This window comes from Sebastes fasciatus, chromosome 14 (assembly GCF_043250625.1).
Source record: "Sebastes fasciatus isolate fSebFas1 chromosome 14, fSebFas1.pri, whole genome shotgun sequence".
NCBI lineage: Eukaryota > Metazoa > Chordata > Actinopteri > Perciformes > Sebastidae > Sebastes > Sebastes fasciatus.
The window spans coordinates 33,372,104-33,387,103 of NC_133808.1; the positions used below are offsets into that span (position 1 = coordinate 33,372,104).

At 42.2% G+C, this 15,000-nt stretch overlaps 1 protein-coding gene across 4 annotated transcripts in view; it reads right to left on the reverse strand.

The window, feature by feature from the left end:
* Window positions 1-15,000, reverse strand: part of gtdc1 (glycosyltransferase-like domain containing 1) — a 58,792-nt gene that overhangs the window by 40,645 nt on the left and 3,147 nt on the right. For 2 of the 4 annotated variants that reach the window (XR_012597004.1, XM_074658005.1), the window contains exons 2-4: window positions 14,556-14,702; window positions 3,476-3,666; window positions 538-705 (exon numbers count right to left, since the gene is read on the reverse strand). Coding sequence is in view for 3 of the 4 variants with exons in the window: in XM_074658005.1 (XP_074514106.1) it covers window positions 538-705; window positions 3,476-3,666; window positions 14,556-14,702 (506 nt within the window). In the remaining variant the exon portion in view is untranslated. Of the gene's footprint in view, window positions 1-537; window positions 706-3,475; window positions 3,667-6,893; window positions 8,000-14,555; window positions 14,703-15,000 lie in introns of those variants that run through there. The other 2 variants (XM_074658006.1, XM_074658007.1) reach the window with 2 other exon arrangements.

The window sequence follows — 15,000 nt, forward strand, 5'->3', positions numbered from 1 at the left end:
GAGACAACGAGGTGGCCCACGAGACAAAGAGGTGGCCCACGAGACAAAGAGGTGGCCCACGAGACAAAGAGGTGGCCCACGAGACAAAGAGGTAGCCCATGAGACAAAGAGGTGGCCCAGGATGCAACGAGGTGGCCCGCGGCACAACGAGTACCGTATAAGGTCAGATCTTAGACAGTACTCAGCTGACAGATCCAATGATACTGATGAAACTGCAGGTTTTTAGAGGTAATGATATAAAAGCAGTGGAGCAGGCTGAGCTGTGTTGGATTATAAATGAAATGAAGTAATGTGGCTCTGGTCCAATCAGAGTCTCTTAATGATCAGCTGTTATTTAATGCTGCAGTAACGACGTTAGAGGACTCTGAGTTATTGACCTGCTGCCCTGCAGATCAACAACAATCAGTCTTCTGCTCTCTACTGCTGGACGTCTGATTAATGACAACTAGACCCAACTAGACCCACAGGATCATGTCACATCAGCTCGTTAACCAATCACGTCACAGCAGCTCGTTAACCAATCATCATATTGTTTACCATGAGAGGACCTGGTTGTATCCGTACTGGAAGTCTCTCTCCTGGTCTTTGCGGACCGGATAGACCAGCTGGTTCTCGTGGAAGTACAGAACCTTCTTCAGACGGGCCAGATCTGGTCTGAGAGCCACCAGCTCACACAGGTTGAGGACGGAGCTGCTGAACAGAACTCTGAGGAGGAAAACACACACAGAAACATCACGTTAATGGGAAGAAATGAACTCCAGACAGCCAGAAACCAGAGGTCCGGTTCAGAAACCAGAGGTCCGGTTCAGAGAGCAGAGGTCCCCCCCCTCCAGGATCTTTGATGTGGTTTCTCTACGAGCCGTCGCTGATCACTTCAAGCCTCTCAGACCTGGATTAGACTCATTTCCTGGACCTGTTCTGGTCTTTCTTCAGGCCCGCGGTAGGAAAGTAGATCAGGACTCTGACTGGAACCAGATGAGTCTATTTTTAGTCTCTTCACAGCCCAGAATAGTCAGAGTCCACTTCCTGTTGGGAGCTGGAGGTTCAGACCTGCAAAACTCACTGATCAGATTTAAACCCACTAACTGGTCTCACTGATCCAGCTGTGTGTTTTGACTGGAGCTCTGAACCCTGAACAGGATCTCACAGCTGAAACCAGCTCCAGCACACAGCGAGGAAACATCTGGAACATCTGAAACATCTGGAACAAAGACCGCTCTCTGCTCACTCAACGTGGTAGGACGACAGACATCGCATCCATCGCACCGCTGGACGCTCCGCTGGACGCTCCGCTGGACGCTGAACATCTCCACGCAATGTTCCCTTTATAAATCACACTCCACCTGGAAATGTGCGCACGTGGATCCGCCTCATATTCCGCCCTCTACACGCCCACATTCAACCATAAATGGTCGATGCAAAACACCTAATTAATGTTTCTGCATGTAAATGAGCCTGTTTGATCTTTACGGTAAATCACGGCAACTACCGAGAGGAAGACCGAGAAAAGGAGTTTTTGTGACACAGAGATCAAGGTGCTTGTAGTTGAGGAGGTCTCTGAACACTCGTTCCCTCTTAATTCTGTTATACACGTCATTTAGTCCTCAGTGCCGGTATATCCACCAGCACCATGCAGCATGTTACCAGTGTCACTGCAGTGTTTATATCTTTACAGCAATCCATTTCATCAATTCACAACTTGCCAAAATGATCAAGACAATCAGTAAAATCCACCACGCTGGATATCATTAGAAAAAAGAAGTTTAACAGGTGAACACAATTTATTTATTTATTTATTTGAGTTGTTATGGTGAACTTGTCCTGCATTATGATTAGGACTGATAATGATAATGACGATATGGAGAGTAACGATTGTGTGAGAGCTGTCACTGGCTTCATTTACACACTTTGTTCATTTACACAATCCATACTGGTGAAGATGTGCCGGGTGGAGGTGACTGGTGAAGATGTGCCGGGTGGAGGTGACTGGTGAAGATGTGCTGGGTGGAGGTGACTGGTGAAGATGTGCCGGGTGGAGGTGACTGGTGAAGATGTGCTGGGTGGAGGTGACTGGTGAAGATGTGCTGGGTGGAGGTGACTGGTGAAGATGTGCCGGGTGGAGGTGACTGGTGAAGATGTGCTGGGTGGAGGTGAATGGTGAAGATGTGCCGGGTGGAGGTGAATGGTGAAGATGTGCCGGGTGGAGGTGACTGGTGAAGATGTGCTGGGTGGAGGTGACTGGTGAAGATGTGCTGGGTGGAGGTGACTGGTGAAGATGTGCTGGGTGGAGGTGACTGGTGAAGATGTGCCGGGTGGAGGTGACTGGTGAAGATGTGCTGGGTGGAGGTGAATGGTGAAGATGTGCTGGGTGGAGGTGACTGGTGAAGATGTGCTGGGTGGAGGTGAATGGTGAAGATGTGCCGGGTGGAGGTGAATGGTGAAGATGTGCCGGGTGGAGGTGACTGGTGAAGATGTGCCGGGTGGAGGTGACTGGTGAAGATGTGCCGGGTGGAGGTGAATGGTGAAGATGTGCCGGGTGGAGGTGAATGGTGAAGATGTGCCGGGTGGAGGTGAATGGTGAAGATGTGCCGGGTGGAGGTGAATGGTGAAGATGTGCCGGGTGGAGGTGAATGGTGAAGATGTGCCGGGTGGAGGTGACTGGTGAAGATGTGCCGGGTGGAGGTGACTGGTGAAGATGTGCCGGGTGGAGGTGACTGGTGAAGATGTGCCGGGTGGAGGTGACTGGTGAAGATGTGCCGGGTGGAGGTGACTGGTGAAGATGTGCCGGGTGGAGGTGACTGGTGAAGATGTGCCGGGTGGAGGTGACTGGTGAAGATGTGCCGGGTGGAGGTGACTGGTGAAGATGTGCCGGGTGGAGGTGACTGGTGAAGATGTGCCGGGTGGAGGTGACTGGTGAAGATGTGCCGGGTGGAGGTGACTGGTGAAGATGTGCCGGGTGGAGGTGACTGGTGAAGATGTGCCGGGTGGAGGTGACTGGTGAAGATGTGCCGGGTGGAGGTGACTGGTGAAGATGTGCCGGGTGGAGGTGACTGGTGAAGATGTGCCGGGTGGAGGTGACTGGTGAAGATGTGCCGGGTGGAGGTGACTGGTGAAGATGTGCCGGGTGTAGGTGACTGGTGAAGATGTGCCGGGTGGAGGTGACTGGTGAAGATGTGCCGGGTGGAGGTGACTGGTGAAGATGTGCCGGGTGGAGGTGACTGGTGAAGATGTGCCGGGTGGAGGTGACTGGTGAAGATGTGCCGGGTGGAGGTGACTGGTGAAGATGTGCCGGGTGGAGGTGACTGGTGAAGATGTGCCGGGTGGAGGGTCATCAGCGTGAGCCTCACCTGTGTCTGTGTGATGTCATCAGCGTGAGCCTCACCTGTGTCTGTGTGATGTCATCAGTGTGAGCCTCACCTGTGTGATGTCATCAGCGTGAGCCTCACCTGTGTGATGTCATCAGTGTGAGTCTCACCTGTGTGACGGACAGGTGGGGATGGTCTGGCTGAAGTACAGCGCCGCCGTTCTCGCCCTCCAGTGCCATTTCTTGGCGGGCAGCGTGAAGACGGAGCAGCTGCTGATGTTCTGATGCAGCAGGTCCAACAGCTGTTTGTGAGAGCCGCCGTAGAAGGCCTCCACTAGGAGGACCCTGGGACCACCTGAGACCTGATCGGAGGAGAGACACAGGTTATTGATCAGGTTATTGATCAGACTGATCAGCTGCAGTTTTTAATAGTTTTATGTATAATATAGTTGTATATTAATGTATACGTGGACGAGTAGAACTGTTCAGGGAGCAGCAGCAGAAACACGAGCTGATGTCTGAGAACGTTGGTCTAAGAGGACTATAGTTGTATGTATAATAGTTGTGTATAATAGTTGTGTAAAATAGTTGTGTGTATAATAGTTGTGTATAATAGTTGTATGTAAAATAGTTGTGTGTATAATAGTTGTATGTATAATAGTTGTATGTATAATAGTTGTGTATAATAGTTGTATGTAAAATAGTTGTGTGTATAATAGTTGTGTAAAATAGTTGTGTGTATAATAGTTGTATGTATAATAGTTGTATGTATAATAGTTGTGTATAATAGTTGTATGTATAATAGTTGTATGTATAATAGTTGTGTATAATAGTTGTATGTATAATAGTTGTGTATAATAGTTGTATGTATAATAGTTGTGTAAAATAGTTGTGTATAATAGTTGTATGTATAATAGTTGTATGTATAATAGTTGTGTATAATAGTTGTATGTATAATAGTTGTGTATAATAGTTGTATGTAAAATAGTTGTGTGTATAATAGTTGTATGTATAATAGTTGTATGTATAATAGTTGTGTAAAATAGTTGTGTGTATAATAGTTGTGTATAATAGTTGTGTAAAATAGTTGTGTGTATAATAGTTGTATGTATAATAGTTGTATGTATAATAGTTGTGTATAATAGTTGTATGTATAATAGTTGTGTATAATAGTTGTGTAAAATAGTTGTGTGTATAATAGTTGTATGTATAATAGTTGTATGTATAATAGTTGTGTATAATAGTTGTATGTATAATAGTTGTGTATAATAGTTGTATGTAAAATAGTTGTGTGTATAATAGTTGTATGTATAATAGTTGTGTATAATAGTTGTGTATAATAGTTGTGTATAATAGTTGTATGTAAAATAGTTGTGTGTATAATAGTTGTATGTATAATAGTTGTGTATAATAGTTGTGTATAATAGTTGTGTATAATAGTTGTATGTAAAATAGTTGTGTGTATAATAGTTGTATGTAAAATAGTTGTGTGTATAATAGTTGTATGTAAAATAGTTGTGTGTATAATAGTTGTGTATAATAGTTGTATGTATAAAAGTTGTGTATAATAGTTGTGTATAATAGTTGTATGTATAATAGTTGTGTATAATAGTTGTATGTATAATAGTTGTATGTAAAATAGTTGTGTGTATAATAGTTGTGTATAATAGTTGTATGTATAAAAGTTGTGTATAATAGTTGTATGTATAATAGTTGTGTATAATAGTTGTATGTATAATAGTTGTGTATAATAGTTGTGTATAATAGTTGTATGTATAATAGTTGTGTATAATAGTTGTATGTAAAATAGTTGTGTGTATAATAGTTGTATGTATAATAGTTGTGTATAATAGTTGTGTATAATAGTTGTATGTATAATAGTTGTATGTAAAATAGTTGTGTGTATAATAGTTGTGTGTATAATAGTTGTGTATAATAGTTGTGTATAATAGTTGTGTAAAATAGTTGTGTGTATAATAGTTGTGTGTATAATAGTTGTGTATAATAGTTGTGTATAATAGTTGTGTATAATAGTTGTGTGTATAATAGTTGTGTGTATAATAGTTGTGTATAATAGTTGTGTATAATAGTTGTATGTATAATAGTTGTATGTAAAATAGTTGTGTGTATAATAGTTGTATGTATAATAGTTGTGTGTATAATAGTTGTGTGTATAATAGTTGTATGTATAATAGTTGTGTATAATAGTTGTATGTAGATTAGTTGTATATTAATGTATAATAGTTGTGTATAATAGTTGTGTATAATAGTTGTGTATAATAGTTGTATGTAAAATAGTTGTGTGTATAATAGTTGTATGTATAATAGTTGTGTATAATAGTTGTGTATAATAGTTGTATGTAAAATAGTTGTGTATAATAGTTGTATGTATAATAGTTGTATATTAATGTATAATAGTTGTGTATAATAGTTGTGTATAATAGTTGTGTATAATAGTTGTATGTAAAATAGTTGTGTATAATAGTTGTATGTATAATAGTTGTATGTACAATAGTTGTGTGTATAGTAGTTGTATGTATAATAGTTGTATATTAATGTATAATAGTTGTGTATAATAGTTGTATGTATAATAGTTGTGTATAATAGTTGTATGTATAATAGTTGTATATTAATGTATAATAGTTGTGTATAATAGTTGTGTATAATAGTTGTGTATAATAGTTGTGTATAATAGTTGTATGTAAAATAGTTGTGTATAATAGTTGTATGTATAATAGTTGTATGTACAATAGTTGTGTGTATAGTAGTTGTATGTATAATAGTTGTATATTAATGTATAATAGTTGTGTATAATAGTTGTATGTATAATAGTTGTGTATAATAGTTGTATGTATAATAGTTGTATATTAATGTATAATAGTTGTGTATAATAGTTGTGTATAATAGTTGTGTATAATAGTTGTGTATAATAGTTGTATGTAAAATAGTTGTGTATAATAGTTGTATGTATAATAGTTGTGTACAATAGTTGTGTGTATAGTAGTTGTATGTATAATAGTTGTATATTAATGTATAATAGTTGTGTATAATAGTTGTGTATAATAGTTGTATGTATAATAGTTGTATGTATAATAGTTGTGTGTATAGTAGTTGTATATTAATGTATAATAGTTGTGTATAATAGTTGTATGTATAATAGTTGTGTATAATAGTTGTATGTATAATAGTTGTGTATAATAGTTGTATGTATAATAGTTGTATGTATAATAGTTGTGTGTATAGTAGTTGTATATTAATGTATAATAGTTGTATGTATAGTAGTTGTATGTATAGTAGTTGTATATTAATGTATAGTAGTTGTATATTAATGCATAGTAGTTGTATATTAATGTATAATAGTTGTATGTATAGTAGTTGTATATTAATGTATAGTAGTTGTATATTAATGTATAGTAGTTGTATATTCATGTATAGTAGTTGTATATTAATGTATAGTAGTTGTATATTAATGTATAGTAGTTGTATATTCATGTATAGTAGTTGTATATTCATGTATAGTAGTTGTATATTCATGTATAGTAGTTGTATATTAATGTATAATAGTTGTGTGTATAGTAGTTGTATATACATTAATGTATAACAGCAGTAGACCACAGTAAATGAGGAGCAGCAGCTCGTCCTGATAGAGATGATAGAGGTCCATTATGTCTCCAGGAGGAAGTGGCGTCCTCGTCCTCTCTGCCCACAATGGGCTGTAATGCAGCAGCAGCACTCAGCGGAGCCACAGACGCTCATCAGTCTATCTCTGCTAATGCTGCTCATATCAGGACGGGGAAATGAGTTCTGGAGCGGCGGGGCAGATAGCACGCCGTCGTCCCCGCCGCCTCCTCGGCGCACGTTCAACGCTGCAAATGGCTCAAAACTAGAATCTGATTGGAAACAGGAACACAATGTGGCCCATTGTACTTTAAAGCGGTCCAATCTAGTCCCTGAATGCTGCTAAATAATGTGAAATAGGAAAATGTGAACGTGAGAGAGGAGCTATTGTCTGACCTCTAGAAGCAGTCTGGTCCTCACGCCCTCTATACAGAACGATCTGTCATCACGTGACCCCTCACAGTGACCCGGGGGGGCCGGGACCACAGGTGTTTAGTGTTAATATGAGCATTAATAATGGAGTAGAAGTGACTGTTTGAAGACATGATGTCACATACGGCTGACTAAAGAGAGCTGAACGACGACACAGCGAGAGATGAAACCTGATGAAGAGGAAAACACAACCAGAGGACGTCTGAACGATGGAAGTCGAGAACAGAAACCCTCCAGTAAAGTGGAGGGTGGAATAAGACGCCGTGGCGCTGCTCTGTGCTGCACGGCGCCGCGGCGCTGACAGGAAGCTCCTTAGTAAATGTGAAAAGGATCATTCCACCTTGAACCCCGTCGGGGGATTCCAGCCTGCAGACTCATCTCACCTAGAACAGCTTCCCTCGCCCACTGCTGCAAACATGGAAACACAAAGGGTTAATGTCAGCCATTCCCCCCCGACAGGGACTCCCCCCTCAGCAGCAGGCGAGGGGTTAATACCAGCTGAACCAGGCTGAGTCACTCTGGACACCCACACACTGGAAATACTGCTTCTTCATCATCATCATCATCATCATGAGGATGATCTCATCTGAAGCCCAGTCAGTGTGTCGGCGGTAATAATCACCATCAACTACTGGAATCACATTCAATGACTCTGATTCCATATACTCTCTGATTGTTACGTACTGTGAGTCTATATAGTCTATATTACCTCCATACCATAACGTTACCTCCATACCATAACGTTACCGCCATACCATAACGTTACCTCCATACCATAACGTTACCGCCATACCATAACGTTACCTCCATACCATAACGTTACCTCCATACCATAACGTTACCGCCATACCATAACGTTACCTCCATACCATAACGTTACCGCCATACCATAACGTTACCTCCATACCATAACGTTACCACCATACCATAACGTTACCTCCATACCATAACGTTACCGCCATACCATAACGTTACCTCCATACCATAACGTTACCGCCATACCATAACGTTACCTCCATACCATAACGTTACCTCCATACCATAACGTTACCACCATACCATAACGTTACCTCCATACCATAACGTTACCGCCATACCATAACGTTACCTCCATACCATAACGTTACCGCCATACCATAACGTTACCGCCATACCATAACGTTACCGCCATACCTCCATACCGTAACGTTACCTCCATACCATAACGTTACCGCCATACCATAACGTTACCTCCATACCATAAAGTTACCTCCATATCATAACATTACCTCCATACCGTAACGTTACCTCCATATCATAACGTTACCTCCATACCATAACGTTACCTCCATACCATAACGTTACCTCCATACCATAACGTTACCTCCATACCATAACGTTACCTCCATATCATAACGTTAACTCCATATCATAACGTTACCTCCATATCATAACGTTACCTCCATACCATAACGTTACCTCCATACCATAACGTTACCTCCATACCATAACGTTACCTCCATATCATAACATTACCTCCATATCATAACGTTACCTCCATATCATAACGTTACCTCCATACCATAACGTTACCTCCATACCATAACGTTACCTCCATACCATAACGTTACCTCCATATCATAACGTTAACTCCATACCATAACGTTACCGCCATACCATAAAGTTACCTCCATACCATAACGTTACCTCCATATCATAACGTTACCTCCATACGATAATGTTACCGCCACACCATAACGTTACCTCTATACCGTAACGTTACCTCCATATCATAACGTTACCGCCATACCATAACGTTACCTCCATACATAACGTTACCTCCATATCATAACGTTACCGCCATATCATAACGTTACCGCCATACCTCCATACGTAACGTTACTTCCATACCATAACGTTACCACCATACCATAACGTTACCTCCATACCATAACGTTACCACCATACCATAACGTTACCTCCATACCATAACGTTACCTCCATACCATAACGTTACCTCCATACCATAACGTTACCGCCATACCATAACGTTACCTCCATACCATAACGTTACCGCCATACCATAACGTTACCTCCATACCATAACGTTACCACCATACCATAACGTTACCTCCGTACCATAACGTTACCGCCATACCATAACGTTACCTCCATACCATAACGTTACCTCCATACCATAACGTTACCGCCGTACCATAACGTTACCTCCATACCATAACGTTAACACCATACCATAATGTTACCTCCATACCATAACGTTACCTCCATACCATAACGTTACCTCCATACCATAACGTTACCTCCATACCATAACGTTACCTCCATACCATAACGTTACCTCCATATCATAACGTTACCTCCATACCATAACGTTACCTCCATATCATAACGTTACCTCCATACCATAACGTTACCTCCATACCATAACGTTACCTCCATACCATAACGTTAACACCATACCATAACGTTACCTCCATACCATAACGTTACCTCCATACCATAACGTTACCTCCATATCATAACGTTACCTCCATACCATAACGTTACCTCCATACCATAACGTTACCTCCATACCATAACGTTACCTCCATACCATAACGTTAACACCATACCATAACGTTACCTCCATACCATAACGTTACCTCCATATCATAACGTTACCTCCATACCATAACGTTACCTCCATACCATAACGTTACCTCCATACCATAACGTTACCTCCATATCATAACGTTACCTCCATACCATAACGTTACCTCCATACCATAACGTTACCTCCATACCATAACGTTACCTCCCTACCATAACGCTTCCTGTCCATGACAGAGTTAGCATGCAGCTGCTCTGCTCTGTGTAGCTCTGCTCTGTGTAGCTCTGCTCTACTCTGTCTAGCTCTGCTCTGTGTAGCTCTGCTCTGTGTAGCTCTGCTCTGTGTAGCTCTGCTCTGTGTAGCTCTGCTCTGTGTATCTCTGCTCTGTGTAGCTCTGCTCTGCTCTGTCTAGCTCTGCTCTGTGTAGCTCTGCTCTGTCTAGCTCTGCTCTGTGTAGCTCTGCTCTGTCTAGCTCTGCTCTGTCTAGCTCTGCTCTGTGTAGCTCTGCTCTGCTCAGCTCTGCTCTGTCTAGCTCTGTTCTGTCTATCTCTGCTCTGTCTATCTCTGCTCTGTGTAGCTCTGCTCTGTCTATCTCTGCTCTGTGTAGCTCTGCTCTGTGTAGCTCTGCTCTGTCTAGCTCTGCTCTGTCTATCTCTGCTCTGTGTAGCTCTGCTCTGTCTATCTCTGCTCTGTGTAGCTCTGCTCTGTCTATCTCTGCTCTGTCTAGCTCTGCTGTCTATCTCTGCTCTGTGTAGCTCTGCTCTGCTCTGTCTAGCTCTGCGTAGCTCTGCTCTGTCTATCTCTGCTCTGTGTAGCTCTGCTCTGCTCTGTCTATCTCTGCTCTGTGTAGCTCTGCTCTGTCTAGCTCTGTGTAGCTCTGCTCTGTGTAGCTCTGCTCTGTGTAGTTCTGCTCTGTATAGCTCTGCTGTAGCTCTGCTCTGTGTAGCTCTGCTCTGTGTAGTTCTGCTCTGTATAGCTCTGCTCTGTCTAGCTCTGCTCTGTGTAGTTCTGCTCTGTGTAGCTCTGCTCTGTCTAGCTCTGTGTAGCTCTGCTCTGTGTAGTTCTGCTCTGTGTAGTTCTGCTCTGTGTAGCTCTGCTCTGTCTAGCTCTGCTCTGTGTAGTTCTGCTCTGTGTAGCTCTGCTCTGTCTAGCTCTGTGTAGCTCTGCTCTGTCTAGCTCTGCTCTGTGTAGTTCTGCTCTGTGTAGCTCTGCTCTGTCTAGCTCTGTGTAGCTCTGCTCTGTGTAGCTCTGCTCTGCTCTGTCTAGCTCTGCTCTGTGTAGCTCTGCTCTGTCTAGCTCTGCTCTGCTCAGCTCTGCTCTGTGTAGCTCTGCTCTGTCTATCTCTGCTCTGTCTATCTCTGCTCTGTGTAGCTCTGCTCTGTCTATCTCTGCTCTGTGTAGCTCTGCTCTGTCTATCTCTGCTCTGTGTATCTCTGCTCTGTCTATCTCTGCTCTGTCTAGCTCTGCTCTGTCTATCTCTGCTCTGTGTAGCTCTGCTCTGCTCTGTCTAGCTCTGCTCTGTGTAGCTCTGCTCTGTCTATCTCTGCTCTGTGTAGCTCTGCTCTGCTCTGTCTAGCTCTGCTCTGTCTATCTCTGCTCTGTCTATCTCTGCTCTGTGTAGCTCTGCTCTGTGTAGCTCTGCTCTGTCTAGCTCTGTGTAGCTCTGCTCTGTGTAGCTCTGCTCTGTGTAGTTCTGCTCTGTATAGCTCTGCTCTGTCTAGCTCTGCTCTGTGTAGTTCTGCTCTGTGTAGCTCTGCTCTGTCTAGCTCTGCTCTGTGTAGTTCTGCTCTGTCTAGCTCTGTGTAGCTCTGCTCTGTCTAGCTCTGTGTAGCTCTGCTCTGTGTAGCTCTGCTCTGTGTAGTTCTGCTCTGTGTAGCTCTGCTCTGTGTAGCTCTTCTTTTCCTGTCAATGTGTGAAACCCAAAGTGTTTCCATCCTTTACTGGATGTGTAGTGTTTAGTATAGTGTGTATAGTGTGTCGTGTTTACCACGCTGGATTTAACATGGGAGGGTGCAGGTCGTATCCACGACGACCCTCCAACGTTTTACACTCTCTGAGCTTTGTTTTGGTTGACGGATACGGAACGGATATGACGTCACGTTACTCAGACTACCACAATAAAAGATATGACGTCACGTTACTCAGACTACCACAATAAAAGATATGACGTCGCGTTACTCATACTACCACAATAAAAGATATGACGTCGCGTTACTCAGACTACCACGATAAAAGATATGACGTCACGTTACTCAGACTACCACAATAAAAGATATGACGTCGCGTTACTCAGACTACCACAATAAAATATATGACGTCGCGTTACTCAGACTACCACAATAAAAGATATGACGTCGCGTTACTCAGACTACCACGATAAAAGATATGACGTCGCGTTACTCAGACTACCACAATAAAAGATATGACGTCGCGTTACTCAGACTACCACAATAAAAGATATGACGTCGCGTTACTCAGACTACCACAATAAAATATATGACGTCGCGTTACTCAGACTACCACGATAAAAGATATGACGTCACGTTACTCAGACTACCACAATAAAAGATATGACGTCACGTTACTCAGACTACCACAATAAAATATATGACGTCACGTTACTCAGACTACCACAATAAAAGATATGACGTCGCGTTACTCAGACTACCACAATAAAAGATATGACGTCACGTTACTCAGACTACCACAATAAAAGATATGACGTCGCGTTACTCAGACTACCACGATAAAAGATATGACGTCGCGTTACTCAGACTACCACAATAAAAGATATGACGTCGCGTTACTCAGACTACCACAATAAAAGATATGACGTCGCGATACTCAGACTACCACGATAAAAGATATGACGTCGCGTTACTCAGACTACCACAATAAAAGATATGACGTCACGTTACTCAGACTACCACGATAAAAGATATGACGTCGCGTTACTCAGACTACCACAATAAAAGATATGACGTCACGTTACTCAGACTACCACGATAAAAGATATGACGTCGCGTTACTCAGACTACCACGATAAAAGATATGACGTCGCGTTACTCAGACTACCACAATAAAAGATATGACGTCGCGTTACTCAGACTACCACAATAAAAGATATGACGTCACGTTACTCAGACTACCACAATAAAAGCGGTAACTTCCTTCTAGCTCCACATAGACTCAGATGAAGCAGATAGATCCAAACATCTGTTAAAACATCGCGATACACACTGAATCCATGCTTTTTCCCACCCCTAATATATATATACAGACGTGGACAAAATTGTTGGTACCCTTCCGTTAAAGAAAGAAAAACCCACAATGGTCACTGAAATAACTTGAAACTGACAAAAGTAATAATAAATAAAAATTTACTGAAAATTAACTAATGAAAATCAGATATTACTTTTGAATTATGGTTCAACAGAATCATTTAAAAAAACAAACTAATGAAACTGGCCTGGACAAAAATGATGGTACCCTTAACTTAATATTTTGTTGCACAACCTTTTGAGGCAATCACTGCAATCAAGTGATTTCTGTAACTCTCAATGAGACTTCTGCACCTGTCCACAGGTATGTTGGCCCACTCCTCGTGAGCAAACTGCTCCAGCTGTCTCAGGTTTGAAGGATGCCTTCTCCAGACTGCATGTTTCAGCTCCTTCCACAGATGTTCAATAGGATTTAGATCAGGGCTCATAGAAGGCCACTTCAGAATAGTCCAATGTTTTGTTCTTAGCCATTCTTGGGTGTTTTTAGATGTGTTTTGGGTCATTATCCTGTTGGAGGACCCATGACCTGCAACTGAGACCAAGCTTTCTGACACTGGGCAGCACATTTCGCTCCAGAATGCCTTGATAGTCTTGAGATTTCATTGTACCCTGCACAGATTCAAGACACCCTGTGCCAGATGCAACAAAGCAGCCCCATAACATAACCGAGCCTCCTCCATGTTTCACATTAGGTACAGTGTTCTTTTCTTTGGATGCTTCATCTCTTCGTCTGTGAACATAGAGCTGATGTGACTTGCCAAAAAGCTCCAGTTTTGTCTCATCTGTCCAAAGGACATTCTCCCAGAAGCTTTGTGGCTTGTCAATATGCATTTTGGAAAATTCCAGTCTCACTTTTTTATGATTTGGTGTCCTCCTGGGTCGTCTTCCATTAAGTCCACTTTGGCTCAAACAGTGACGGATGGTGCGATCTGACACTGATGTACCTTGACCTTGGAGTTCACCTCTAATCTCTTTGGAAGTTGTTCTGGGCTCTTTGGTTACCATTCGTATTATCCGTCTCTTCAATATGTCATCAATTTTCCTCTTGCGGCCACGTCCAGGGAGGTTGGCTACAGTCCCATGGACCATAAACTTCTGAATAATATGTGCAGCTGTAGTCACAGGAACATCAAGCTGCTTGGAGATGGTCTTATAGCCTTTACCTTTAACATGAAGGTCTATAATGTTCTTTCTAATCTCCTGAGACAACCCTCTCCTTAGCTTTCTGTGGTCCATGTTCAGTGTGGTACACACCATGACACCAAACAGCACAGTGACTACTTTTCACCCTTTAAATAGGCAGACTGACTGATTACAAGTTTGAAGACACCTGTGATCCCCAACTCTGAGTGGTTGTCCAGCAGGACAATGCTCCATGCCACACAGCCAGGTCAGTGAAGGTGTGGATGAAGGACCCCCAGATCAGGACCTTGTCATGGCCAGCCCAATCTCCAGACCTGAATCCCATTGAAAACCTCTGGAATGTGATCAAGAGGAAGATGGATGGTCACAAGCCCTCAAACAAAGCCCAGCTGAGGAGTGGCATAAAGTCCCCCAACAGCAATGTGAAAGACTGGTGGAGAGCATGCCAAGACGCATGAAAGCTGTGATTGTAAATCAAGGTTATTCCACCAGATATTGATTTCTGAACTCTTCCTAAGTTAAAACATTAGTATTGTGTTGTTTAAACATTAATATGAACTTGTTTTCTTTGCATTATTCCAGATCTGAAAACACTGACTCTTTGTTGTTATTTTGACCAGTTGTCATTTTCT